Here is a 27226-nt window from a genome sequence, read left to right on the forward strand (position 1 = left end):
TTCGACCTTGAAGGAGCCAGAGATGATTGTTTGAACAGAAGGCAAAAGTCGAAGTAAGCCTAAAGCTAAATAAGCCTGTTCAAGCACAATGTGTCAACTGTGAACAAATATATTTACAGTATTTTCTTATTCACTGGCTCTTATTTTGATTCACACACTGGCTAATGGCTTCAAGCTCCTGTACTTTCGCCTAAACCTCCACACCGGAGAGAGTGAGGAAAAACTCAAAGCTTGTTTCTGGGTGTAAAAGTTTACCTGGGCCTAGTGCAGAGGACTTAAGTCTACCTGGACCCTATTGCTAAAATGAACTGGTATAACTTTCAGATGTAAGTAGAAAGTGGGATTAAAACTAGTTCTATTTCATCCTTGCCAGCGGTGCTTCAAGCACTGGATGATCATTCTTGCGCATGCACAGGTCGAGAATTTAGTAACAATAAAGTCACCCTTGGCCTCCAGTGGCTCAGGTGAGTCTATATAATCACGAAACACCAGAAACTCAGTACCTTTTCACCTTCTCGCACGCAGGTTGCATGGTGGATGTGTTGCAAAGCCCTTTTGCTATTTCCACTGTTTTTGTAATCACTGCTTGTCGCCTGTAGCCCCGTGACTGTACAACAGTTGGTGCTGCGAGTTCCCTCGCCCTCTTGGGACTGCACAAGCAGTGGATCGGCCTTCTGGTGTCCGTTGTGGAGGTATGCTGCTCTTATTTACATTAGTTTCACCGTAGCTACACGCTCAGTACATTTACGTTGCTGTTTTGACATAGCTGCTTTCGGCTTGTGTTTAGTGTTCCACTCTGATTCATTGTTTTTTTTTTCAGATTCGCCGCATTCGGCTAGTTTCCTTCACTTTGTTTTGTAGCCGTATATTGGCGCGGCTACTACTTTATTGATTTACTACTGTCACTGAATAGCCACGTGCGGGTTATTCTTCATGATTATTGCTAGTACCACTGATCGCCGTGGGTCTCTAGTGGCGTTCCCTGCTCGACCAGACCCTTATACGAAGCACCGGTTCGGAGTGCGGCATTGTTGGCGAGCCACTAGTGATGTTCCCTGCTCAACCTGACCCGGCCTCATCTTCCCTGGTACATGCTGGTTTATTGCTGAGTTGCTAGTGGCGTTTTAAGATTGACATGTCTCTAGCGTACGGACTTCTGGACTTCTACTGTATATTGGGCTGCGTTACACCGCCGCAATGCTAGAGTCCTTATGTTGTCAGTCCTGTCTGGCTCCATTACAGCCTGATGATGGACATGACCTGTGTCTCGCCTGCCTAGGGGAAGAACATCTGCAGGAGGCCCTCACTGAGGATGCATGTTCTAACTGCAGTATTTTGCCCTGGTCTGTGCATTTAGACCGTTTGACTGCATTCCAGGAGCCTTCTTCCCGGATGTCCGCGGGAACTTTTACCAGCTGGCCAGCCTGTTAATCGCAAGCGACATTCTACTGGGGAGGAATGTGTTCCACGTAAAAAGCCCAAGAAGGGGGTTCCAGGGAAGCTGTATGCCAAGGTGTATACATTGAGTGCATATACATGCACATCAATAACCCGGTTATGATCGGGTTTTTTGAGTATCCCGGTTTCTTCATTGGTGCATGTATACGCAATAACCCGGTTTCAGTATCCCGGTTATGGCAGTATCCCGGTTATTAGAAACCGGGTTACTGTAGCTGGTTTATTTCGATAGTAACCGGGTTACTTGTGGCATGTATACGCAGTACCCCGGTTACTGCAACATAAAGTTGAGTGCGCATGCGTCCAAAAGACACTTTCCAGCCTTTCACCACAACAGTAGTGACATAAATAAATTGACCAACATAAATAAAGTGACCAAACGAGTGAAATGACTGTAAAATTATGAGCTGCGCTAAACCTGCACACGTACAATCTGCACTCGTACGCCCTGCACTCGTGTGACGCTGAAAAGCTAAAACATGAACTATCTCCTATACAACACACGCACAGAACACACTTACCACCATTAGCGCCTCTTCTGTCACAAAAAGAACACACATAATCCACAGAGTCGTGTCATTTAGTCCAAAAAAAGCTGGTCGCATCAGCGGCGCAAGGAGCGAGTTGTTTTTATTGCCGCTAACAGTTTATGCTAATTAGCCAAACGGTTTTAAGTTTCGTTTCTGTAAAACGTAAACAAATGTGATCACAGCTGAATTATATGATCAAACAGGCTGATGTGTCTATAGTGTTTATGGTTTATATGTTGTAAAGTTGAGTTTATTTATGCAGAAGATTTTAATGAAGAATCTGTTGGGTTTGATTTGTGCAGTGGATTGTGGGAGATCTCGTAGCTCCTTAGCTTCTTATGCTAAAGGAGCTCACGGTTTGTATTTTTCCTGGTTTATGAAATTGATTTAAGGTAATTGTTGCGCCTGCACATTTGTAAGATTATGTCAAGAAACCGGGATACTCCATTTGATCATGTATACACGGATATGTGTATCCCAGTTTCTCAGTGCACATGTATATGCAGTAACCCGAATACTGACATAACCGGGATATGGCTAATAACCGGGATACTGATGTGCATGTATACGCACTCATTGACATCTGAATTGGCCCAAATGCGGGCCTTAATTCAGGACCTTCAAACGGATGCCAGCTGTGCGGTGGCTCCCCAACAACAGCAGGCCTCTGTCTGTGATGATGCCATGTCTGTAGCGGCCTCTCACACCCATTTTCAACTGGGATGTGATGACCTGAGTTCTAAACTCTCGGACTCAGGGTCCCTAAGCTCTGCCTGTTCTCAGGCTGGGTGCGATGAGTCTGTCACTGCAGCGATACGCATAGTGCTTGTCTGTTTAAAACTGGACGTGCCATTGGCTGAAACGGCTCCCTCTAGTGCCATCTTTCGCAGGCAATCTACTACTTCTCACTTTACAGTTCCTCCCTCGTCAGAATATGTAAAGGAACTTCATGCCTGTTGGACAGATACCAAGGCATTCTCAAAGCCTACTTCAGATGGTCAGGCATTGGCAGCGAAGCAGGATCCACATAAGTTTGGTCTGGGACACATGCTGTCAGTGGAGTCGGCCATCGCCTCACTTATTGTTCCCCCTGAAGAGACACTGCGGACTAATGCCCGGTGTCCGCGACTGCAATGCCGTGCTACAGACGATCAGCTCTGTAAGGCATATGATATGGGAGCCTGCATGGATTGAATTGGGAATTATCTGTCCCATCTGCTGCTTGGCCTGTCTGTTTCATTGGAGGCTGTTCCGGTGGACCAGCCTACGCAAGGACTGCTCGATGCATCCTTGCAAGCTTTCGCCCTCATGTCGCGGGAACTTGGGAATCTATTGTCAACATTAGCTTCAAGCTCGGCGTCAGGTCTGGTTGGCTCAGTCCCCTCTCTCAGAGGCCACATATGAACATATGGCACAGGCTAGTCACACAAGACAGCAGTTGGCAGGGCTTCATAGATGAGCCCCTCATTGGACAACCCCAGTTGCCCCTCCTCCTTCTTGTCAGAGGTATCCAATGCAGCCCCACTGCATTGCTGTACCTCGTGGCTCAGATGCTGGGGCTGCTCCACGGGCCCAGACCCGAGATTCCCACCCTCCTCGGTCTCTCCAGCTCAGGCGTCGCCCCCGCAAGCCCTCCAGGGGCCAGGGGGAAACCAGGTGAAGCTGTGATATCAGCCGTGGGACGTTTTGCCCCGGAACAACTCGATTACTGGGCCACCCACAGCCCGGATACTTGGGTTGTGGCCACTTTGTCCGGTGGATATCAACTACAGTTTTGCCGCTGGCCGCCTGTTCCCATCAAGTCAATATTACAATTATCTGGGATGCAGTAAAGGCACAGGCACTGGCTCAGGAAATACGTACCTTGCTGCACAAAGGTGCGATAGTTCCTGTAGGTCCAGAGGTTAAGGATTCTGCTCTATCTGGACGACTCCCACACACAATCAGGTCCTTCGGGACACACAAACAGTGCTCAGGCACATGAGCAGATTGGGTCTACGAGGGAACGTGGCGAAGAGTTGTTTGGAACCATCACAGGTGACCACCGTTCTCAGGATGGTTCTCGACTCATGGACAATGACTGCACGTCCTTCACCCAAGTGGATAAGGGCCATTCTGGAAACGCTCTCGGTATTTCAGTGCGGGAAGTTCCTCAGCCTCCTCAGCAAACTGACAGCTGCCTCAGCTGTGGTTCTCCTGGGGCTCCTTTCCTTGCGCCCACTTCAAAGGTGGCTCAATGGCCTACACCTGGACCCCGCGTGTCATGCCCACAGAAGGCGACGACTGCTTGTCACCTCTCAATGTATGGCATCCCTGTCTCAGTGGAGGAATGAGGAATTCATGTTGCATGATGTTCCTCTGGGTCCCCTTCCCTCCAGGAGGGAAGTTGTACACATGTTGGTTTGGGTGCAACGTGGCAGGGACGGACAGCACAAGGGTTATGGTCCCTATGCCACAGCAGGCTCCATATCAATGTTTTGGAGTTCATGGCTGTTTGCTCTACATTATTTTCTCCCGTATCTGCGGAGGACGACATGTGGTAGTGAGGTTCAACAACACCAGTGTGGTTTTTCACATAAACCACGAGGGGGGCCCCCAGTCAGAGAGCTTGCTGAGGATGGCACAACTCCTCTTGACTTGGGCTGCGCCACGCGTCACCAGTCTGAGATCTCTGCACATTCCAGGAGTTCAGAACACGTCCGCCGACTTCCTGTCTCGACAAGGGCCGTTGCCTGGAGAATGGAGGCTTCACCCAGAGATGGTGGAGCACATTTGGGAGTTGTTCGGCAGGGTGAACGTGGATCTATTTGTCTCCCAGAAGACGGCACACTGCCCCCTTTGGTTTTCATTGGCAGATTGCGCCAGCCCTCTGGGTCAGGATGCACTGGCTCACGACTGGCCCAGAACCCTTCTTAATGCGTTCCCACCATTTCCTCAGATTTTTCAGACACTGCCCCGGGTCCTTCAGTAAGGCCACAGTCTCCTTCTGGTGGCTCCATTTTGGCCAGCAAGGACCTGGTTTCCTCAGCTGCTCAGGCTTTGCAGCGGCCCTGCATGGCGTCTTCCCTCCAGGAGGGATCTCCTGTCGCAGCTGGGGGGTCAGATTCTGCATCCCAACCCCAGTCGCCTAAAACTCTGGGTGTGGCACCTGCAAGGCCCGGCCTAGCCGGAGACATCGGGGACACAGTGACCAATGCGCATGCCCCATCTACACGCAGGTTGTATTCTTGCAAGTGGAAGCTTTTTGACACATGGTGTCGCAAAAGGGGGCAGGACTCAGTCCACTGCCCTGTTTCCATGGTTCTTAATTTCCTGCAGGGGCTTCTGAATCAGGGACGTATGCCGTCTACGCTGAAGGTATATGTTGCTGCCTTTAACTGCTGGTATGCAGGGTGGAATGGCTCTAATGTTGGTCGTAACCAGGATATTTTGGTGTTTCTTAAGGGTGCTCGCCACTTGCGTCCACCCAACTGCCCTGTTGTGCCGACGTGGGATCTTTCTCTTGTGCTCGAGGCCCTGCGGACTCCTCCATTTGAGCCACTTGCACAGATCGACCTTAAGTGACTCTCGATGAAGAGTGCATTCCTGTTGGTCATGGTTTCCGCTAAACGGGTGAGTGAGCTACATGCTCTGTCTGTTCACGAATCCTGTTGCCGCTGGCATTCTGATGGCTCTGGGGTCTCCTTTTGGCCTAATGCAGCTTTTGTTCTGAAGGTGCCCTCATCTATACAGCACACTATGCCACTACAGCTTTCCCGTTTTGAGGCGGGAACTCCTGCCAAATTGCTGTGTCCCATACGTGCGCTCGAGGCATATGTTCACTCCACAGCTTCTGTACGGAGGTCGGATAGCCTGTTTGTCTGTTTTGCTGGCTCGTGCAGAGGTCTAGCCCTTTCAAAACAGCGCCACACGCACTGGATTGTGGGAATCATAACAAAAGCACATGCTTTACAGGGGCAGTCGTTGCTGTCTGGGGTCCGGTGTCACACCATAAGGGGCCTCTCGACATGCCGTTAGATGTAATTTGTTCGGCGGCTTCCTGGACCTCCCTCAACACTTTTGCAAGATTCTACAGGGTGAACGTAGCTTCCCCACACCCACTGGAGGGGGTCCTCCGGCGACACTCTACATCACAGTGAGGTACGGTTTCTCCTTAAGTCGACGATTCCTTTTGACCTCTGGCGGTCAGTAGGGATAAAATAGAATGATAGTTATGACTGTAACTGCGGTTCTATGAATCTTGGATGACCGCCAGAGTGCCCGGTCCCTCGGAATCCTCGTGCTTTCGCAAGAAGGTTTCAGGGACTGAGCTTCCCGGTATCACATGATTATATAGACTCACCTGAGCCACCGGAGGTCAAGGGTGACTTTGTTGTTACTAAATTCTTGACCTGCGCATAGGCAAGGATGATCATCCAGTGCTTGAAGCACCGCCTCTGGCAGTCATCCTGGATTCATAGAACCGCAGTTACAGTTGTAACTATCGTTTTAGAACCAGTTCGTGCATTCGGCTCCTGGACGATGCGTCATGGACCTGGCTGGACCAGGATTGGACCAGTTTGATCTCTTCATATTGGACAATAATGTAGAACCAACAGGACACTGGATAGAGGATGCACTCCGCTTCAGTCCTCTGGAGAGAGAAAGAGGCTGGCTTTTGTTAGTTTTGGCTAAATCTGAGGATGGAGCCTCATAGCTGCGTAAATGCGTAAATGAGCTTGTGGGTGTGACAGGGCTGTTTCATTGTTCTGCCGTGTGCTGTAGGAGCACTTGCTGATGTGTTCATGTGGGGACCGTAGCCTCTTCTGGTAGTTTTGCTGACATTGCTTGGGCGGGCTGTGAGCGGTGTGTTACATTGTGTTGTTGGGGCTCAGATTGTCATTTATTTTTCGTGTATGTCTCTGTTATGGACAGAATTATTATTTGATGCACATAATTCTGGCTGGCTCAGCCAAATTTTATTAGATAGCAGCTCAATTTAGCATACAAAATGATTTGCTTTGGCTGAAACTCTAAATGGCACAAATGACGGCGCACGGCGGCGGCTTCGGGGTCTGACACAATCTGACTTTAAAGAACAAACTCTTTTTTTTCCTTTTTTTTTTTTAACTAACTACAACAGGATTTGTGCTGTTAAACAAGTGTCTTTCCAGGGTTAAACCTGGACTAAACCAGGACTGAACCAAAGAGGTGGGATTTTACTATCATGTTCTAGTTAGAATGAGTTCCTCATGTAGGGTTTCCAGATCTTATGACTTTGTTTGTGATAAATCTAATTTTTCTTACATTTTTTATTAATTCCTACCAAACTGATTGGAAATGAGGTCAAGACCACAGAGTAGTTTAACAGTTTAATTAGATAAAATAAGCACCATATTTATAATGCCCAGATAAAAGTGTCCTAAAAAAGATGAAGTTGGAACAAATGTGGAGATAAAACAAATACTGTACTGCAGTCACTCTCTGTGCCCCTTAACTCTCGCCCGTAGTCAGGCCTCACTCATGTCCACAAGGTGTACAAAACACATCCCGTTACTTTGCTCTTGTAAAGCGATGTATCAGCCTTTGATAATCTGTCCCTCCGCCTGGTCCATGTCCTTCTCTGTTCTTGTTTTCCTGTCACCTGCATCCTGTTTCCACCTCTTCCTTCTTTCTGTTTTCTATTTTGTGATCCTGTGCCCCAAGTCTTCTTCCTCTCTTCTCCCTCTCGGGGGGTTGCTGAAGAGTTTTCTGGGTTTATTTGCTGTGATGCACATAATAACAGGCACTTGGTCACAAGCGCGCCCCGGTCACCCTAGTATGTCGATTGCGATCTACCAGTCGATTGCTGAGGCAGTGTGGGTAGATCACAGTGTCGTAGTACTTGTCTCGGACTTGATTGCGTTTGGACTCGGTCTGGTTTGTCGCTCAAGGTTGGACACTCGACAAGTGCAATCACATTTCATTATGGCCGCTGCTGTCGGCAATTTGTACCGGTGTACGAGAGTATGACACACCGATGTTTCACTTACAAGGCCGTTTGCCACTATTCACGAGGTTACCCCCCCCCCCAGTCCCACAGCCCTGAATATGGGCCCTTTAATGTGACGAGGACAGAAGTGGAACAGGAACACGTCACATCTCCTCAAAGCTCTTCTATAAAAACACAGCTGCAGTTTAACACACACACTCTGGAGACAAAGGTAAATACTGTAACCTTGTGTGTCAGATGCCCTCCCATCCTCCTGTATCCTTGTAGTGTTAGAATGAAATGTCTCTAGTTAATCTGCAGATGTTGTGGTTTGTCAGATGCTCTCTGATGTTCTTGTGTGGTTGGAGAAATATAGAAATGATCAGGTTGAAAAAACATAATGTGAATGTGATTCTTGTAGATTTCTGATGAAAACACCAGAGAAAGACACACTGACTCTGCTCTGTCTGCACCTTCTACTGACAGACGAGCTGCTGATCCAGTCGTGTATTTCTCATGTTTTATTCATTGTCAGTTCTTTAAATGATTCCTTACAGCAGAGCTATTTTGCAAAATCGACTTTTCAGAGTTTTAACCATGTTATAGTTGTTTCTTTCTCATTGACCCTCTGAAGTTGTATTTGGACTGATTCATGCATGTTTGAACAATCTTTAATCTCCAGATTTCTGGCATACACCCACTGTTCTGTAGTTCATTCTCCAATTTTTTTTTTATAAATCTACTGCTTGCTAGTGTGATATGCAGGGGACCAACAGCATTTGGTGCTTTGTTGTGATGTCGGTCTTTTATTAAGTTGTTTTAGACCAGGGGTGCTCACACTTTTTCAGCATGTGAGCTACTTACAAAATGACCAAGTCATATTGATCTACCTAATACAAAGCCAAACAAACTGCACTGAAACACTCTGTGCCCCTTTTTTGGACCCTCACCCACAGTTTGAGAACCTCTTCTTTAAGAGAACTTCCTCTGGCACTTTACACAAAACTGTGGAAAAAGTGAAGGAAGATTTTTAAACCTGTTTTTTAAAGTTCCAAACTGGAGTTACATTCTTTTCTGGTTTTGCAGTGATATTTACCAGCCTCTGCACGTTTACCAAACCAAACGCACATTGTGACAAACGCAGATGCATTTGTCACTTTTGTTAGACAAACTTCAGCCAAATGTGGCAGTAGGTCTGTTCTGTAGATCCGCTCTATGTTGTAGACCTGCTTTGTGCCGACACTGGAACACAAGTTTAGACTGGTTTTTGCTTCACGTTTGGTCTTGCTCTTCTAATCAGCCGCACTGTGGGAGGGGCTTGTGTTGGCTGTACACAGGAAGGAGCGAGAGCGTGAAAAGGCGAGGGGCGGCGTGCTGACGTGAGGCAGATGGACAGGTAGGATGTTTAGGAAGTTGAACCTGCCCTGTGATGCACGCTGGTACACGAGGGCACACGCTGTCACAGACAAGCCGTGAATAGGGAACGTGTGTGTTTGTGATGTGTCGTAGAGTCTCTGCGGGTTGCACTGAGCACACAGGCCGCACTGAGACGCCCCACACGCTCCTGCACCCGCTACAAGTTTATTACCAACAGCAGCGGCCGGAATGAAATATGATCACACTTGTTGAGTGTCAGACCATGAGTGGGAGACAAGACCGAGTCCAAACGCGAGTCCGAGATGAGACACGGCGATCTACCCACACGACCTCGCTATCGACGTATTGAGCACCCCTGTTTTAGATCAATCCTGTGATTTAAAATGTGCAAATTATGACATAATAATCCACGAGTGTCTGAGATTATGACTATAGAGCAGACACAAGCACTGTGAGTCTACCTTAACCATCACATACATGAGCACAAGAGTAAAGTAGGCAACATGAATGCTACTTTAAATAAATATAATTTCTCCTGAGCACTTTTGAGTTTGATGCAAATGTTTTCCAATGTAGTTTTTAATTACAAATGTCAAATGAACTAACCTAAAACACACACTACAGACACATGTACTTCTGAGGGAGTGGAGGTGAACAAGGTTTAAGAGGATAATTCTTGTGTTCTGTTCATAAACAGAGGAGGAAAACTAAATATGGAAGAATAAATCTAAACTCTGGACTAAATGTGTTCAAGTCCATCTCTTTCAAAGTCAGATGTAAAAAAGTGTTTGGAGTAGGAGAGAAGTCTGGAGTTTTCTCAGTCATTACATTTATATCCAGCACAAGTAACTCCCACTACGCAAGTCAAAGGTCAAAGAGCTGTGTTTCTTTATAATAATATTCCACAGTATGACATAAATTGTATCTATATCTGTGGAGAATGTTCCAATGTATGGCTTTAACTTTCCATGGAATTGTGCAGGTGACGTGTCACCTCCAGAAAGTGACATATTTTACCTTTAAACCAGAGTTGGGCAGTTTTCTGAGCTTCCTGGAAACAAACAAACGTGTTTGTGGGAATGTTTTTGTTTATTTTTCTGTCACTTTCTTACCATTATTTTTTTCTTATTGTTTTTGCTTCTGAGCAGAAACGGGGCGTCAGTGTCTCCTTCCTGATGTGACAAAGTCTAAACCAGGGGTCGACAACCCACGGCTCCGAAGCCACATGCGGCTCTTTAGTACTCCCCTAGTGGCTCCCTGGAGCTTTTTCAAAAATGAGTGAAAATGGAAAAGGAATGATTTTTTTGGTTGTTGTTTTAATCTGGTTTCTTTAGGGGTAAAACCCTCGTTCATCTCTGGTCGTGGATCTGATCCATCAGCTGTGTGCAAATGCAAACACATGAAAAGTGTTTCAGCAGAACAAATAGATGAGCTGAAGCGGGGGTGGTGTCCGGTGCCTCCACCTGAGAAGCGCTTTCCCTGAAAAAAAAAAACAAAAAACACGTGCGCAGACGAACGCTCAGAACAACATATAACGAACCAAACGGGATTTACGCTTCTGTCCGGATGCTTTGCACCACCTCGAAACCAGCCGCGGTCGAGCGCGGAGGACCAGAGCAGCCCGGACCTGTGGTCCACAGAACATTCTCGCTTTTCCAGCACGGAACCAGCGCACAGATGACTGCACTGAAGCACTCGGACCCAGTCTTTTGCGCGCTGGTCTTGCTCGCCCCCGTCTGGAACCAGGACATGGAGGACGAAGCCTCCGGACCGATCTGACCAACACTGGACCCCCAGCCCCGTCTTGAGGGGCTGCGCGCTGACTGCGCCCATGTGTTTAGTGCTGCTGCCCGAGTTCAGAGCTTCTGCTCCGGGTTTATTTTCTGAGTGCTCCTATGCACGATCAGAAGAAATGCGACTGCTGCTCTGAATGCTTCCATCATCGTCGTCAAAGCAACAGGTAAACGTCAGTCGCACTTTCAACGCGTCAGCTCCTAAAACTCCGTTTATCTCAGTTTACACGCAAACGTGAAACTGGAGTTTTCCAAAGTCTCCACTCTAGCCGGAGTTTTTAGAAAGATTTGTTTTCAGAGGCGAATTAACGTGTAAACGATGTGAACAAACTCAGGGAAATGTCTCAGTTTTTAAAAATACCCGTGTACGTGTAAACAGGGGCCTAAATGACAAAGGAATAAACACTAACCACCTGATTTCAGTGGCTACAGATGGCGCACCGAGTATGAGAGGGTCACAAAAGGGGTTTGTGTATCATGAATGCTCATTTTGTATTTGTAGCCTACTTAGTCATTTTAATAGTCAGTTTATGCAGCTAATATACTGACAGCCTGTGTTCCCTTCAAATTAGGTTTATATAAGGCTTTTCATTTTGTGCGGCTCCAGGCAGGTATGGTTTTTGTTTTTTTGGGCCAGTATGGCTCTTTGAGCATTTTGGGTTGCCGACCCCTGGTCTAAACCCTGATGTCCGTGTGTTACAGATGCAGAACCTCTCCTCTGTGGGGCCCTGGCAGCAGCTCTCCTCTGTGGGGCCGTGGCTGCAGGTGGAGGGCTTCCTTCTCTCTGGAGGCTGGTCCCTCGTGGCGCTGGTCTGCTTCCTGCTGCTGTACACCGTGGTGCTAGTGGCCAACGGTAGCATTGCCCTGGTCATAGCGCTTGATCGTGCCCTGCACACACCCATGTACCTGCTGTATGTGCAACTTACGTTAAACGACATCATGTTGAACACAGTGATTGTTCCGCAGGTGCTGATAACCTGCTGCGCCCGCCGACGCACCGGGTGATGCACCTGTCAGCGTGCATCCTGCAGGCATTCCTGATGCACTTCAGCGGTATGGCCTCATACTCGATCCTTATGACCATGGCGTTTGACCGTTATGTGGCAATCTGTAACCCGCTTCGGTACAACACCATCATGAGCGGCCGCATGATAGTGACACTTACAGTTTTAGCGTGGGGCTGGGCTTTGCTGCTGGCGAGCATCCTTTTTGGGTCGACACTTCAGCTGAGTCGATGTCGCTCAGTGATCAGCGGGATGTACTGTTCAAATGCATCTCTGTTCAAACTGTCATGTGAAAACATTTTTCTCCAGAACATCTTAGGTCTGTTTGTCACTGTTGTGCTGCTTGGCGGCTCCATCTGCGTCATGCTCTTCACCTACCTCAGGATCACTGTGGTCTGTGTGAGAAACCAGAGCTCCAAGCTGAACAAAAAAGCCCTACAGACCTGCTCCACACACCTGCTGGTGTACCTGCTGCTGATGCTCTCCACCGTTGTTGTTGTGGGGCTCCAGAGGGTCCAAGGGCTGGTGGAGGAGAGGAAGGTCATTGCTATGCTCAAAGACCTCGTGCCTGGAGCTCTAAACCCGATCATCTACGGTCTACAGAGCAAGGAAGTGCGGCGCTACCTACTGTCCTGCAGAGGGAGCAGGACTCACACACAGTAACACACACCATGACACAGAACACACACAAACAGAACACACACACACAGAACGCACACAAACAGAACACACACAAACAGAACACACACAAACAGAACACACACTTGCAGCACTTGTGGTCGGACAAAGAGACTTCAGAGAGTGTATGTTTACTTCCATTTATTTCCGTGTGCACTGAAACACAAGAGACACATCTATGACCACACTCTTCATGTGTGGCCACAATTTACAATTAGGACCTGCGAGGCCTCGCCGAGTTGCCTTCACCTGCCTGTGTGCGTCCCCAGCATATCTCTTGTCTAAAATCTTATTTGTTTCTTGTGCACATTAAATATGTTTAAAAAAAAGTTTCTTACACAAATCTTATGTAAAATAATCAAGAATATGAGGTGGGTAGTGCTTTATAATCTATTACCATTCTATTACAGCATTACTAACTGTGCCTGCTTATTACTACTGGTCCCACACGCACTGACTAAACAGGAACTAAACTGAGATGCTCTGATCATGGACACAGTAAAATGATTTATCTTCTCTGAGGATCATGCTTCTGCTGCTCAAAGCTCCATCAGAACATCACTGTTCATCTAATCTAATGTTCTAGATAAATGTGTTCCACTATAGACTGTATTCATACTTTACACCAGATGTCATCAACTTTCTCTGGGGGTGAGATGTTCAGGAGGCTCTGTTCTGTTTGAGGTGTTTTACTTTATCTGAGCTGTTGTAACACAATCTAGACCCTGAAGCTGTTTGTTTTGAGAATAATGGCTGCTGCAGCCGCCAAAGTGTTCATGGGTACAAATGGTTGAAGCTGTCATTTCATGCGTGTAGTCTATGTTCCACTGATTTACACATGTATATAGGTTATTTTCATAAAATGTGGTACAATGTAGGTTAATAATAAAACAATTAAAATATATATTCAAAAACACATAATGCCCAGTATGTCGATCGCGATCTACCAGTCGATTGCTGAGGCAGTGTGGGTAGATCGCAGTGTCGTAGTACTTGTCTCGGACTCGACTGAGTTTGGACTCGATCTGGTCTCTCAAGCTTGGACACTCGACAAGTGCAATCATATTTCATTATGGCCGCTGCTGTCAGCAATAAATTGTACCGGCGTACGAGAGCGTGACACGAGGTTAACCCCCCCCCATCGAACAGCCCTGAACATGGGCCCTTTAATGTGACGAGGACAGAAGTGGAACAGAAACACGTCACATCTCCTCAAAGCTCTTCTATAAAAACACAGCTGCAGTTTAACACACACACTCTGGAGACAAAGGTAAATACTGTACCCTTGTGTGTCAGATGCCCTCCCATCCTCCTGTATCCTTGTAGTGTTAGAATGAAATGTCTCTAGTTAATCTGCAGATGTTGTGGTTTGTCAGATGCTCTCTGATGTTCTTGTGTGGTTGGAGAAATATAGAAATGATCAGGGGGATAGAAACCTGTGAATGTGATTCTTGTAGATTTCTGATGAAAACACCAGAGAAAGACACACTGACTCTGCTCTGTCTGCACCTTCTACTGACAGACGAGCTGCTGATCCAGTCGTGTATTTCTCATGTTTTTTTCATTGTCAGTTCTTTGAAGGATTCCTTACAACAGACCTATTTTGCATAGTCGACTTTTCAGAGTTTTAACCACGTTATAGTTGTTTCCTTCACACTGACCCTCTGAAGTTGTATTTGGAGTGATTCATTCATGTTTGAACAATCTTTAATCTCCAGATTTCTGGCATACACCCACTGTTCTGTACTTCATTCACCAATTTAATTTTCTTAATTGGTGATACACAGCAGTGTTGCATAGTAATTTTGGTACTTTTTAAAAAAATTATATATATAAATCTACTGCTTGCTAGTGTGATATGCAGGGGACCAACAGCATGTGGTGCTTTGTTGTGATGTCGGTCTTTTATTAAGTTGTTTTAGATCAATACTGTGATTTAAAATGTGCAAATTATAATGTGATAATCCACAAGTGTCTGAGATTATGACTATAGAGCAGACACAAGCACTGTGGGTCTACCTTAACCATCACATATATGAGCACAAGAGTAGAGTAGGCAACATGAATGCTACTTTAAATAAATATAATTTCTCCTGGTGCACTTTCAGTTCGATGCAAATGTTTTGCAATGTAGTTTTTAATTACAAATGTCAAATGAACTAACCTAAAACACACACTACAGACACATGTTGTACTTCTGAGGGAGTGGAGGTGAACGAGGTTTAAGAGGATAATTCTTGTGTTCTGTTCATAAACAGAGGAGGAAAACTAAATATGGAAGAATAAAGCAAAACTCTGGACTAAATGTGTTCAAGTCCATCTCTTTCAAAGTCAGATGTAAAAAAGTGTTTGGAGTAGGAGAGAAGTCTGGAGTTTTCTCAGTCATTACGTTTATATCCAGCACAAGTAACTCCCACTACGCAGGTCAAAGGTCAAAGAGCTGTGTTCCTTTATAATAATATTCCACAGTATGACATAAAGTGTATCTATATCTGTGGAGAATGTTCCAATGTATGGCTTTAATTTTCCATGGAATTGTGCAGGTGACGTGTCACCTCCAGAAAGTGACATATTGTACTTTTAAATCAGAGTTGGACAGTTTTCCGAGCTTCCTGGAAACGTAGTGTTTGTGGGAATGTTTTTTTTTTTTCTGTCACTTCAGTAGTATGATTTTTTGTTGTAATTTTTGCTTCTGAACAGAAACGGGGCGTCAGTGAGTGCGTATACGTGTACATCAGTTTTGTGGTTATTAGCCATATCCTGGTTATGTCAGTATTCAGGATACTGTGTTTACATGCACGCTGAGAAACGGGGATACTCATATCCCTGTGTACATGATCAAATGAAGTATCCTGGTTTCTTGACATAATCTAACAAATGTGCAAGCGCAAAAATTTACTTAATTTAAGTGCAGATCAAACTGAACGTTTCCAGACACTATTGTACAAGTTCTACACTGCAGCAGATTCTTAATTAAAACCCCTCCTGGGTTGTGGTGAAGCGGGAGTTGAGCCGAAAGGCAAAGCTCTTGATTTACTGGTCAGTCTTCGTTCCTACTCTCACCTATGGTCATGAGCTCTGGGTAGTGACCGAAAGGACAAGATCATGGATACAAGCTCTCGAAATGAGTTTCCTCCGCAGGGTGGCTGGGCGCTCCCTTAGAGATAGGGTGAGGAGCTCAGTCACACGGGAGGAGCTCGGAGTAGAGCCGCTGCTCCTTCACGTCAAGAGGAGCCAGTTGAGGTGGCTCAGGCATCTGTTCCGGATGCCTCCTGGGCGCCTCCCTTGGGAGGTGTTCCGGGCATGTCCCATCGGGAGGAGGCCCCGGAGAAGACCCAGGACACGCTGGAGGGACTATGTCTCTCGGCTGGCCTGGGAACGCCTCGGGGTCCCCCCGGAGAAGCTGGAGGATGTGTCTGGGGTGAAGGAAGTCTGGGAGTCCCTGCTTAGGCTGCTGCCCCCGCGACCCGGCCCCAGATAACAGGACGAAAATGGATGGATGGATGCATAAATAAAGTCAACTTTACAACATATAAACTATAACCACTATAGAGCCACATCAGCCCATTTGATATTATAATTTAACTTAGTGCACATTTGTTTACGTTTTACAGAAACAAAACTGAAAACCGCATGGCTCATTTGCATAAAGTGTAAGTGCTGAAATAAACAGCTTGTTTCTTGTGCGCTGATACGCTTCAACTTTTGTCAGACTAAAGGACATGACTCAGTGGAATATGTGTGTTCTTTTTGTGACAGAGGATGTGCTGCTGATGGTGAGTCTGTTCTGTGCGTGTATCGAGTTGGAGATGGTTCATGTTTAACTTTTCAGACTAGAGCTCATACGTGTGCAGGTCATATGAGTGCAGATTGTGTGTGTGCGCAGGTTTAGCGTAGTTCTTTATTTCATTTCACTCACTTTATTTATGTTGGTCACTTTATTTATTTTGGATACTGTTGTGATGAAAACACTATCACAGAAAACACAGTATCCCGGTTACTATCGGAATATCCCAACTACAGTATTCCGGTTTCTCATAACTATTATACTGCCTTTGATCTAATATTGAAACCAGGATACTGCGTATACATGCACCATGATGAAACCGGGATACTCAAAAAAAAAAAAAAAAAGATTATAACCGGGATACTGATGTACATGTAAACGCACTCTGTGTCTCCTTCCTGATGTGACAAAGTCTAAACCCTTGTGTCCATGTGTTACAGATGCAGAACCTCTCCTCTGTGGGGCCGTGGCTGCAGGTGGAGGGCTTCCTTCTCTCTGGAGGCTGGTCCCTTGTGGCGCTGGTCTGCTTCCTGCTGCTGTACATCGTAGTGCTAGTGGCCAACGGTAGCGTTGCCGTGGTCATAGTGCGTGACCGTGCGCTGCACACACCCATGTACCTGCTGTTTGTGCAACTTACATTAAATGACATCATGTTGAATTCGGTGATCATGCCACAGGTGCTGGTGGACCTGCTGCGCCCGCCAAAGCACCGGGTGATGCACCTGTCAGCGTGTATCCTGCAGGCGTTCCTGGTGCACGTTAGCACTATGGCTTCATACACGGTTCTCGTGATCATGGCATTTGACCGTTATGTGGCGATCTGTAACCCGCTTCGGTACACCACCATCATGAGCGGCCGCATGATAGTGCTGTTAACAGTTTTAGCGTGGGGCGGGGCTGTGGTGGTGGTGAGCATCGTTTTTGTTGTGACGCTGCGGCTGAGTCAATGTCGCTCAATGATCGAAGGGCTGTACTGTTCAAACCCGGTTCTTTATAAACTGTCATGTGAAAACACTTTTCTCCAGAACATCTTGGCTCTGATCATCACTGCTCTGCTGCTCGCCGGCTCCATCAGTGTCATGCTCTTCACTTACCTCAGGATCACTGTGGTCTGTGTGAGAAACCAGAGCTCCAAGCTGAACAGAAAAGCCCTACAGACCTGCTTCACACACCTGCTGGTGTACCTACTCCTGCTGCTCTCCGGCCTCTTTGTCATGGGGCTCCAGAGGGTCCAGGGGCTGGTGGAGGAGAGGAAGGTCATTGCTATGCTCAAAGACCTTGTGCCTGGAGCTCTAAACCCAATCATCTACGGTCTACAGAGCAAGGAAGTGCGGCGCTACCTACTGTCCTGCAGAGGGAGCAGGACTCACACACAGTAACACACACCGTGACACAGAACACACACATGTACTGACTAAACAGGAACTAAACTGAGATGCTCTGATCATGGGCACAGTAAAATGATCTATCTTCTCTGAGGATCATGCTTCTGCTGCTCAGAGCTCCATCAGAACATCACTGTTCATCTAATCTAATGTTCTAGATAAATGTGTTCCACCATAGACTGTATTAATACTTTGCACCTTTTTCAAGATACTCAAACATGTTTTACATGCAGAGACAAAGGGAAACAAAAGAAATAAGACAGTTAATGAAAGAGATGGGTTTTTAGGTCTTTTTTAACACGGGGAGTGTGGATGAGTCTCTGATGTGTTTGGGGAGGGAGTTCCAGAGGGTGCAGACAGCAGAAGAAGGCCCTGTCCCCCCAGGTCTTGTGTTTAGTCCTGGTGGAGGGAGACAGGAGGTTGGAGGTTGGCATCAGCTGAGCAGAGGGTGCGGGTGGGGATATGGTGGTGGAGAAGCTCAGATAAGAAGGTAGGGACTTGTACACAATGGTGAGGAGTTTAAATTGGATGCTCTGAGGGATGGGGAGTCAGTGGAAATCTTTGAGGACAGGGGTGATGTATTCACGGGAGTAGGTGTGTGTGTGTAGGGTGAGGTGGAGCTGCAGTCGAGGAGGAGGTGCGGATCAGGAGGCGGACAGCAGAGTTCTGGATGTACTGGAGTCTTCTGAGGAGTTTAGAGGGTGAACCATAGAGGAGTTATTGCAGTAATCGACATGGGAGGAGACAAAGACGTGGATGAGGGTGTCAGCAGATTGAGGCGAGAGGGATGGGCGGACACAAGCGATGTTCCGGAGGTGATAGAAGGCAGTTGTGGTGATGTGTCTGATGTGGTGTTCAAAGGAGAGGGTCTGGTCAAAGAAAATGCCAAGTTTATGTAGTTGGGAGGAGGGGACTGAGGAGCCATTCTGGTGAGCGTTTTGGGGGTAATGATGATTATTTCGGTTTTCTTGCAGTTGAGTTGGAGGTTGGAGTTAGACTGTAGCCAGGATTTTATTTCAGAGGAGCAGTTTGTGTAGGTGAGGTATGGCCGGGGTTATGGATTTGGTGGACAGGTAGAGTTGGATGTCATCTGCAAAGCAATGGAATTGGATTATATGACCAAGCGGGAGGACGTAGAGTATGAAAAGGAGTGGGCCAAGAACTGAACCTTGGGGAACTCCTTATAATCCAAGTATTATCTGTCCCTCTGTAGTCTAGTGCAGTGGGTGAGCAGGAGTGTCCATGATGGAGAGCAGTTATTCCAGTGTCCTTGTGTCCTTCACTGCGACAAATGTCTCCAGCTCACAGTCAATCACGTGAGCAGCTTTACGGATCAGTTTGTCGATCCGCCCAATGTCGATCCGCCCAATGTACCTTTTCCTGGTGCTGTTCCCCCAGCAGACCACAACCAAGTCCAGGGTGCTGGCCCCACAGACTGGGAGAAGATCTGCAGTAACTTGCTGCACACACTGAAAGACCTGAGCATTCTCAGGGAGTCGAGTCTACTCATGTCCTTCTTGTACACAACATTATAGTTTTTCCTCCTGTCCAATCTGTTGTTTACCTGGACGCCGAAGTACTTGTAGCAGTCCATTATTTCCTCGTCATGGCCCTGGATGGTGACGGGCTCCACTGATGTCCTCTTCCTCTTGAAGTTAATCACCAGTTTCTTGGTCTTGTCAACATTCAGGAGCAGATTGTTTGCCTGAGACCACTCCACAAAGTTTGCAATCAGTGTTCTGTACTCCAGCTACTGACCATCTCTGATACACCCAACCCCAGAGGTGTACAGAGTGAACAGAAACGAAGACAGGACTGTACCCTGGGGAGCTCCTATATTACTGACCACTGTATCAGGCAGGATGCTCCCTATAGCATGTACTGAGGCCTGTCTGACACATAGTCAGTGATCCAGGAGACAATGGAGGAGCTGACACTCATCCTGTCAAGACACTGAAATTGAAAAATAATATCCTCACAGAGCTCTTAACACCATCCAAGTGTGAGTGAGCCCGATTACATCATCTTCAACACCTAAATGGCACTGATAGGCAAACTGTAGAGGATCCAGAGATGGCTCCACCAGAGGTCTGGGCTGAGCCAAAAGTCCAGATGGAATAGGCTTCTTGGGCACTGGTACAATGCAGGAGGTCTTCCATAATACCGGGATCCTTTCAAGCTTCAGACTCAGGATGAAGAGAAAGTGCAGGATCCCTGTGAGCTGTACAGCACATGGCTTCAGCAGACAGGGGTTGACTTGGTCTAATCCAGGAGACTTGTTTTGGTTAACTTTCTCCAGCTGCCTTCACACAGAGACACTGGGCTGGGTTCCTTCATGAGGATGGGGGTAGGTGTGGGAGCAGAGGTGATGGGCTGATGAATATGAGCTATTGTCCAGGGGATTGAGCAGTTTGTTAATGGTGGTGAGAAATTTTTTTTGGGGGGGGATTTCCAGAGTCAGACTGAATGAGGAGGGAATAGTAAGTGGTCCAGGTATTGTTGCAGATGATCTTTGTAGAGTCGGGTGTGGATAATAAGCCCAGACTTTTTGTTTAGTTTTTCTAGCTGACATCCTTTGGTTTTCATGTGACTTAGTTGAGGTGTGAACCAGGAGTGATTAAATGAGACAGTTTCGATTTTTCGGGAGGGGGATGTCGTTGTAAAGAGTGGTGACGGGGCTGGAACTGGGTTTACGGAAAAGTAGCAAGCGTGTCTGTTTTGGATGAGGGATGGGGATGTCAGAGGTCAAGGTGATGGCCAGTTGGTTGGATATGGCGAGATCAGTGCTGGAGAGGTTCAATATGGAGAGGCCGGAAAATGTTGCATTTATTGTTAAGGGAACGGGTGTTTAGCAGTGTGAATTTAACGGATTTAATTATAGGAACTGACAGAGGTGCTTTTGGAAGGAGGTGGAGACAGGACACGTGTGATTTGTTTTGATGATGTTTTGAGACAGAATAGATTGAGGAGTGCCGGCGTAAACAAACTTCTGATGCAAGCTTCTTTGGATGTATTTTTCCTTTTATTTAATTATTGGGATGCATGGTGGAATTGAGGAGCTACTGAGTTTGAGGAGTTGTGAGACGGAGAACTTGAGAGCCATGTCGGACAGCGGCGGAACAGCGAGGTAACCAGACAGAGCAATGTGGCACGACTGAAGGACTTGGAGAGGCAATGGCTGTGGAGTAGTAGTAACCCAGGACTAAACCAGGACTGGACCAAAGACAGGGGATTTTACTATAATGTTTCTCAAGCTGATGATCCAATTAAAATGACTTCCTCACGTAGAATTGCCAGATCTTTTGACTTTGATAAACACCAGGGGGCGCTCTATGATGAATCTTCATTATATTATTTATGGTCTGGTGGGATTGTTACATCACTGTCAGAAATGTCGAATGTCTTTATTTCATTCTTACCTATAGAAATGAGAAATGAGAAATTAACCTTTAGTTTGTCTCTGCACAATTCACAGCACTCATGTCATCAGGTGGATCAGTGATGGACTTTTTTGAAATAAAGATATAAATGAAAATGTACTTTTTGTTCCAGTAAAATGTCTCACATGAAGAAGAGGGGCCTAAAAGCTCTAACTAACTCAACTATTATTTTAGGTGAGAATTCAGGTTTACAATGACCCAAATGTGAAATGATGATCTAGTTAAATTATGGTTCAACACCTGACAAATCAGAGCATGTCTCGTTAAAGGTCCTAGATTACAGGAAATTGACTCATGTTATAATCTTCATCAAAATTTACCAGGAGGTGTGTTTCGATTCATTCATACATTTGAGTGACACTTTATTAATAATCTGTCTACATCTCCAAAGCACAAAATGCTTTTGTCCACCTTTTGTCAGCAGCTCCTTTTACCTAATGTCAGTAGAGATTGAAAATTGCAGGGTTCAAATTATCCAAATGATTCTGAAGGTGTAAGGAGAGCATGTTTTTAGTGGTAGATGAAACCTGTGCAGGCACAGGGAAATTATACAACACCAGACAGAAAGGCTCCGAACTGCACCAGGAGCAAACCCAAGACCTTCTTGCTGTGAGACGAAAGCTCAGTTTGTGATGAGGAAACATTATGACATAGCTCAAAAAAGAGTAATAGAGTAATATGAACAGGGGTGTAGCACTAAATTCAGAAGTGGAACAGGCCCAGTGGAGTTTGGACCAGAAACACGTCACATCTCTTCAAAGCTCTTCTATAAAAACACAGCTGCAGTTTAACACACACACTCTGGAGACAAAGGTAAATACTGTACCCTTGTGTGTCAGATGCCCTCCCATCCTCTTGCGTCTCTGTGTGTTTGATGTCCTTTCATCTGTCTGTATCCTTGTAGTGTGAGAATGAAATGTCTCTAGTTAATCTGCAGATGCTGTGGTTTGTCAGATGCTCTCTGATGTTCTTGTGTGGTTGGGGAAATATAGAAATGATTAGGAGAAAAAAAAAAAAGTGGATTTGATTCTTGTAGATTTCTGATGAAAACACCAGAGAAAGACGCAGAACACTGACTCTGCTCTGTCTGCATCTTCTACTGACAGATGAGCTGCTGATCCTGTGCTGTATTCCTCATGTTAGAACAGACCTTTTCTGCAAAGTCGAATTTTCAGAGCTTTTAACCATGTTATAGTTGTTTCACTGATCCTCTCAAGTTGTATTTGGACTGATTCATGCATGTTTGAACAATTTTTAATCTCCATATTGTCGGCACGCACCCACTGCTCCCTTCTCCAATTATTATATCAGTGATATAAATGATATTATATCAGTGATATAAGTAGGATTCAGCAGTGTTTGCTTTGGAACTGACTTTTTAAATCTACGGCCGATATGCAGCTATCTATAGACAATGTTTAGTTTAGTTTATGAATGATTTCAAAAGGTAGACATGTCCCATTCTCTGTCAGTCTGTGAACAGTTTAATCAAATCTGAGCCTGGTTCATTTCTCTCTGTGATTAGTTTGTAGATAAAATAAGATCTCTAGGTTTTGTCATGTAACTAAATATAAAAAGAGTAAGTACTTTGAACTGCTCTTTCATGTGAAATGTTACAGAAGAGTTGCATCCCATGTGTTTCTTCTTGTGATTAATGTGATTAATTTCAGGCTTTGTAATTAATCTCAAAGAATCTCATAACAATATCTGACTAGGTTTGAGGTGCTTCTGTGATATGCAAACTCTTCTTTGCAATAAACAATGCCTTTGTACCTGTACTTCCATTGGATAGTTCTTTGAATAGAAATTTACCGTGCAGAAACCCAAAGTGCTTTCATGTCATGCTCATGGACTGTTGTAGTAGGAAATGTGTGCGGCAGTAGAGGTGGTATAATAATAATAACTTAAAACGATCCAAAAGATTTACATCCTATGAAAAAGCTGAAGGAAAGAATGTAAACTCTTGATATAAACTGCACCTCCACATTTCTGTTAGTGTCTCATATTGGTTTGAATAAAGTGTGATTAGTGTACTTGCCATTGTTAAATATACAGTACTTAAAGTGTACTTCAAAATAACATCTCAGAGCAGACCTGTTGTGTTTGTGTCCGTTCTGTAGTTATAAACCTTGACACCCGTGGATCACTATGATGGACGTTTCAAATAGCAATACTTATCCAAAACAACTCAGTAAAAGAAACAAGTACGCTGACTTCCAAGTTAGAAAACTGCGGTGCCCAGTGGGAGCTGATGTTACTATAAACGCCATCACAACAAAGAGTTGGCCCCATCCATAGAAAGCTACATATTAAACTAGTGAGAAGCAGATTTTTTTTTTATTTTATTTTTTTTACATTTGTACTAGTTCTGTCAAACTGTTGAGAGATTGATCACACATTTGAATTATGATTAATCACAATTAACTGAATTGCACAATGATTTTAATGTTGAAATTTAAACTTCTAATTTGAAGCAATGGTATCGTGGGGGTCTGTTAAGAACATCTGCTGGAGCCCTCTGTCAGCTGGGCCTACAGCTCGCACCTCCAGGAAAGCTTCTTGTAGATTCCGACAAGAGCTGGGGACATGGAGTCCGAGTGGATCATGTCCACCACCTCTGTTGTCGATGAGGTAGTTGTAGTCATAAGGTCTGTGGGGCATGTCACAGTAGCAAACCCCTGAACCCAGAGGTGGACACTGGAAGTAAGGGATGGCATCAGGCTACATGAGTCCTATTGACCCTTGCTGATTTGTGGGACTCTTGAGGCAGCTGATGGGGACCGAGACGCAGCCCGTGCAGTCACATAGACCAGTCTCAAAGAAATTCTGGCAAACTATCCCATGCTTCAGGAAGGAGGAAGCAGAGCTTCACCAACACTGTTTACAGTGCAAGTGGAGAGCTGCTGACCGTGACTGGGGAGTGGAAGGAACACTTTGAGGATCTCCTCAATCCCACCATTATGTCTTCTGAGGAGGAAGAGGACTTGGAGGCAGATTCAACCATCACCCTGTCTGAGTCACTGAGGTGGTTGTCAAGTTCCTCAGTGGCAAGGCTCCGGGGGTGGATGAGATCTGTATCTTAAGTCTCTGGATGTTGTGGGGCTGTCTTGGCCGACATGTCTCTGCAACATCGCATGGCAGTTGGGGACAGTACCTTTGGACTGGCAGACCGGTGTGGTGGTTCCTCTGCATCGACTGACAGGCACCTCAAATTTTTTAACTACACATCAAAACGACACAGACAACAAGGGAAAATGACGCAGACAATAATGGCTGTGATTGGTCCTCTCTACATCTGCTCCACATACATTTCCTGTACTCTGCTTCATTTTGTTTACATGAACGCCATTTTTTAATCCTATCCTCCTAGTGCTGTGGCTGTGAATTTTTTTACAACACAGACCTCGATGCAGATCCATAAATCGAAAACAACGGCAACAAGACGACAGTGGCAGTGAGCCTTGAGTCAACGCAGAACTATAATTCGCTTGTTTAAAGAAGTGGACCAGTCATATGAAGCTCATCGAGGCCAGTGATTATAGGGGTGAATTTGGAGCCAAGCTCCATATTTGGAATTCTGGGTATCAACCAAAGCACTCCTTCCCAGCCACACAGCTGGTTTAGTAGGGAGTGCATGTCAGTCAACACTAACGGAAGCAATCTGGGGGAAAGAAGGTGCCTGATTAATGTTCATGTTTTGGACAAAATAACAAAATAAACCCAAGGCTATGAGTTTAAATGTAAAGTGAATTAGAGTAAGCATGTCCACGATCACTTTCTGTTTGGAACACAGTGCAGGTAACTCCCACAGGTAACTCCCACACTAAACCGCTGATGTCTGTGTGTTACAGATGCAGAACCTCTCCTCTGTGGGGCCGTGGCTGCAGGTGGAGGGCTTCCTTCTCTCTGGAGGCTGGTCCCTCGTGGCGCTGGTCTGCTTCCTGCTGCTGTTCCTTGTGGGGCTGATGGCCAACGGTAGTATTGCTATGGCGATAGCACGTGACCGAGCGCTGCACACACCCATGTACCTGCTGTTTGTCCAACTTACCTTAAGCGACGTCATGCTGAATTTGGCAGTCATGCCGCAGGTGCTGGTGGACCTGCTGCGCCCGCCAAATCACCGGGTGGTGCACCTGTCGATGTGCATCCTGCAGGCATTCCTGTTGCACTTCGGCAGTATATTGTCATACACGATCCTTATGACCATGGCGTTTGACCGTTACATGGCGATCTGTAACCCGCTTCGGTACACCACCATCATGAGCGGCCGCATGTTAGTGCTGCTAACGGTTTTAGCATGGGGCGGGGCTTTGCTGCTGGTGAGCATCCTTATTGGTCCAACGCTGCTCCTCAGTCGATGTCGCTCAATAATCAATGGGTTATACTGTACGAACGCATCCCTGTTCAAACTGTCATGCGAAAACACTTTTCTCCAGAATGTCTTGGGTCTGGTCATCACTGCTGTGCTGCTCGGCGGCTCCATCTGCATCATGCTCTTCACCTACCTCAGGATCACTGTGGTCTGTGTGGGAAACCAGAGCTCCAAGCTGAACAAAAAAGCCCTACAGACCTGCTCCACACACCTGCTGGTGTTTTTACTGCTGCTGATCTCTAGCCTCTCCGTTGTGGGGCTCCAGAGGGTCCAGGGGCTGGTGGAGGAGAGGAAGGTCATTGCTATGCTCAAAGACCTCCTACTTGCAGCTTTCAACCCGATCATCTACGGTCTACAGAGCAAGGAAGTGCGGCGCTACCTACTGTCCTGCAGCGGGAGCAGAACTCACACACAGTAACACACACCATGACACAGAACACACACAAACACAACACACAATAGTCCAATGAGGTTCATTTCATTTCATCTTTTTTCAGACCAAGAGTTTGTTTTCATACCCGACAGTTTCGACTGCTCACTTCCTCGGAGTCATGTGATGTTGCTGTGACGTGTCCTGGCAGCTGATTTATACAGGATTTGGCGCTGTCTTCCTACTAGTGGAGGCAAGATGACAGCACCATCTGCAGTTCCACTTCCTCAGGACAATACTGACTAAACAGGAACTAAACTGAGATGCTCTGATCATGGACACAGTAAAATGATCTATCTTCTCTGAGGGTCTTGGCTCTGCTGCTCAGAGCTCCATCAGAACATCACTGTTAATCTAATAAATGTGTTATGTTTTCATTTTCTTATTTTTGGTTTTATTTTGAAAAACAAATGAACGAATAAGTGTCTTGCCTAAGAACTTGATCTGAGGGGGAATCGCTCCTCCGACCTTCAGGTTGGGCCCACTGCTCTAACCACTGAGCCACTGTCGCCTGCCCTCATCACTCAAAAAACACATGATCAAGACTATTAAAAGACTATTAAACATCATCACAACAAAGCGCTGCATGCTGTCAGCCCCTCTTTTGGATAGCTGCACATCACACTAGCAAGGAGAAGAGTTTTTTTGATTTGTACCAGAAGGACTGCGACACGGCCGAAGCTTAAGCATATCACTGATCGAGAAAATAAAACTGAAGAAGGAAGTGCATACAGAGCAAGGGACGTGTACGAGGGCTGTGAAAATGGGTTGATGGTGAAAATGGCGTCTTGATAATAAGTGATTAAAGATTGCTCAAACACACGAATCACCAAATACAGCTTTACATGAGCCGATGATGAGGGGAAACAAATATAACATAGTTTAAACCTCTGAAAAGAACATTTTGTGCAACAGCTCTACATTAAATTGTAAATGTGTAAATTGTATGTTACTTTTATGATGTAATGCAAATAAAAATTAAAAAAACTTCAGCACCTCCTGCCCTCTTCTTTATGTGTGGT

At 45.9% G+C, this 27226-nt stretch overlaps 3 protein-coding genes across 3 annotated transcripts; all 3 read left to right on the forward strand.

Moving 5' to 3' along the window:
• Positions 1-11810: 11810 nt before the first annotated feature.
• On the forward strand, positions 11811-12775 carry LOC129407487 (olfactory receptor 2A12-like). The gene is given in 2 exon segments (XM_055148699.1): positions 11811-12078; positions 12081-12775. Coding segments are annotated over 2 exon segments (963 nt in total).
• Positions 12776-13719: 944 nt separating this feature from the next.
• Positions 13720-17956, forward strand: LOC110159862 (olfactory receptor 142-like). The gene is made up of 2 exons (XM_055148700.1): positions 13720-13761; positions 17018-17956. The coding sequence occupies exons 1-2, from the start codon at positions 13720-13722 to the stop codon at positions 17954-17956; spliced, it is 981 nt and encodes a 326-aa protein (XP_055004675.1).
• Positions 17957-24112: 6156 nt separating this feature from the next.
• Positions 24113-26192, forward strand: LOC110159863 (olfactory receptor 2A12-like). Its single transcript, XM_020924467.2, has 3 exons — positions 24113-24131; positions 24253-24449; positions 25254-26192. The coding sequence occupies exons 1-3, from the start codon at positions 24113-24115 to the stop codon at positions 26190-26192; spliced, it is 1155 nt and encodes a 384-aa protein (XP_020780126.2).
• Positions 26193-27226: the final 1034 nt, after the last annotated feature.

The sequence above is a fragment of the Boleophthalmus pectinirostris genome, unplaced genomic scaffold, assembly GCF_026225935.1.
Source record: "Boleophthalmus pectinirostris isolate CB_2022bp ecotype Guang Dong unplaced genomic scaffold, ASM2622593v1 HiC_scaffold_12, whole genome shotgun sequence".
In the NCBI taxonomy this organism is placed as follows: domain Eukaryota; kingdom Metazoa; phylum Chordata; class Actinopteri; order Gobiiformes; family Gobiidae; genus Boleophthalmus; species Boleophthalmus pectinirostris.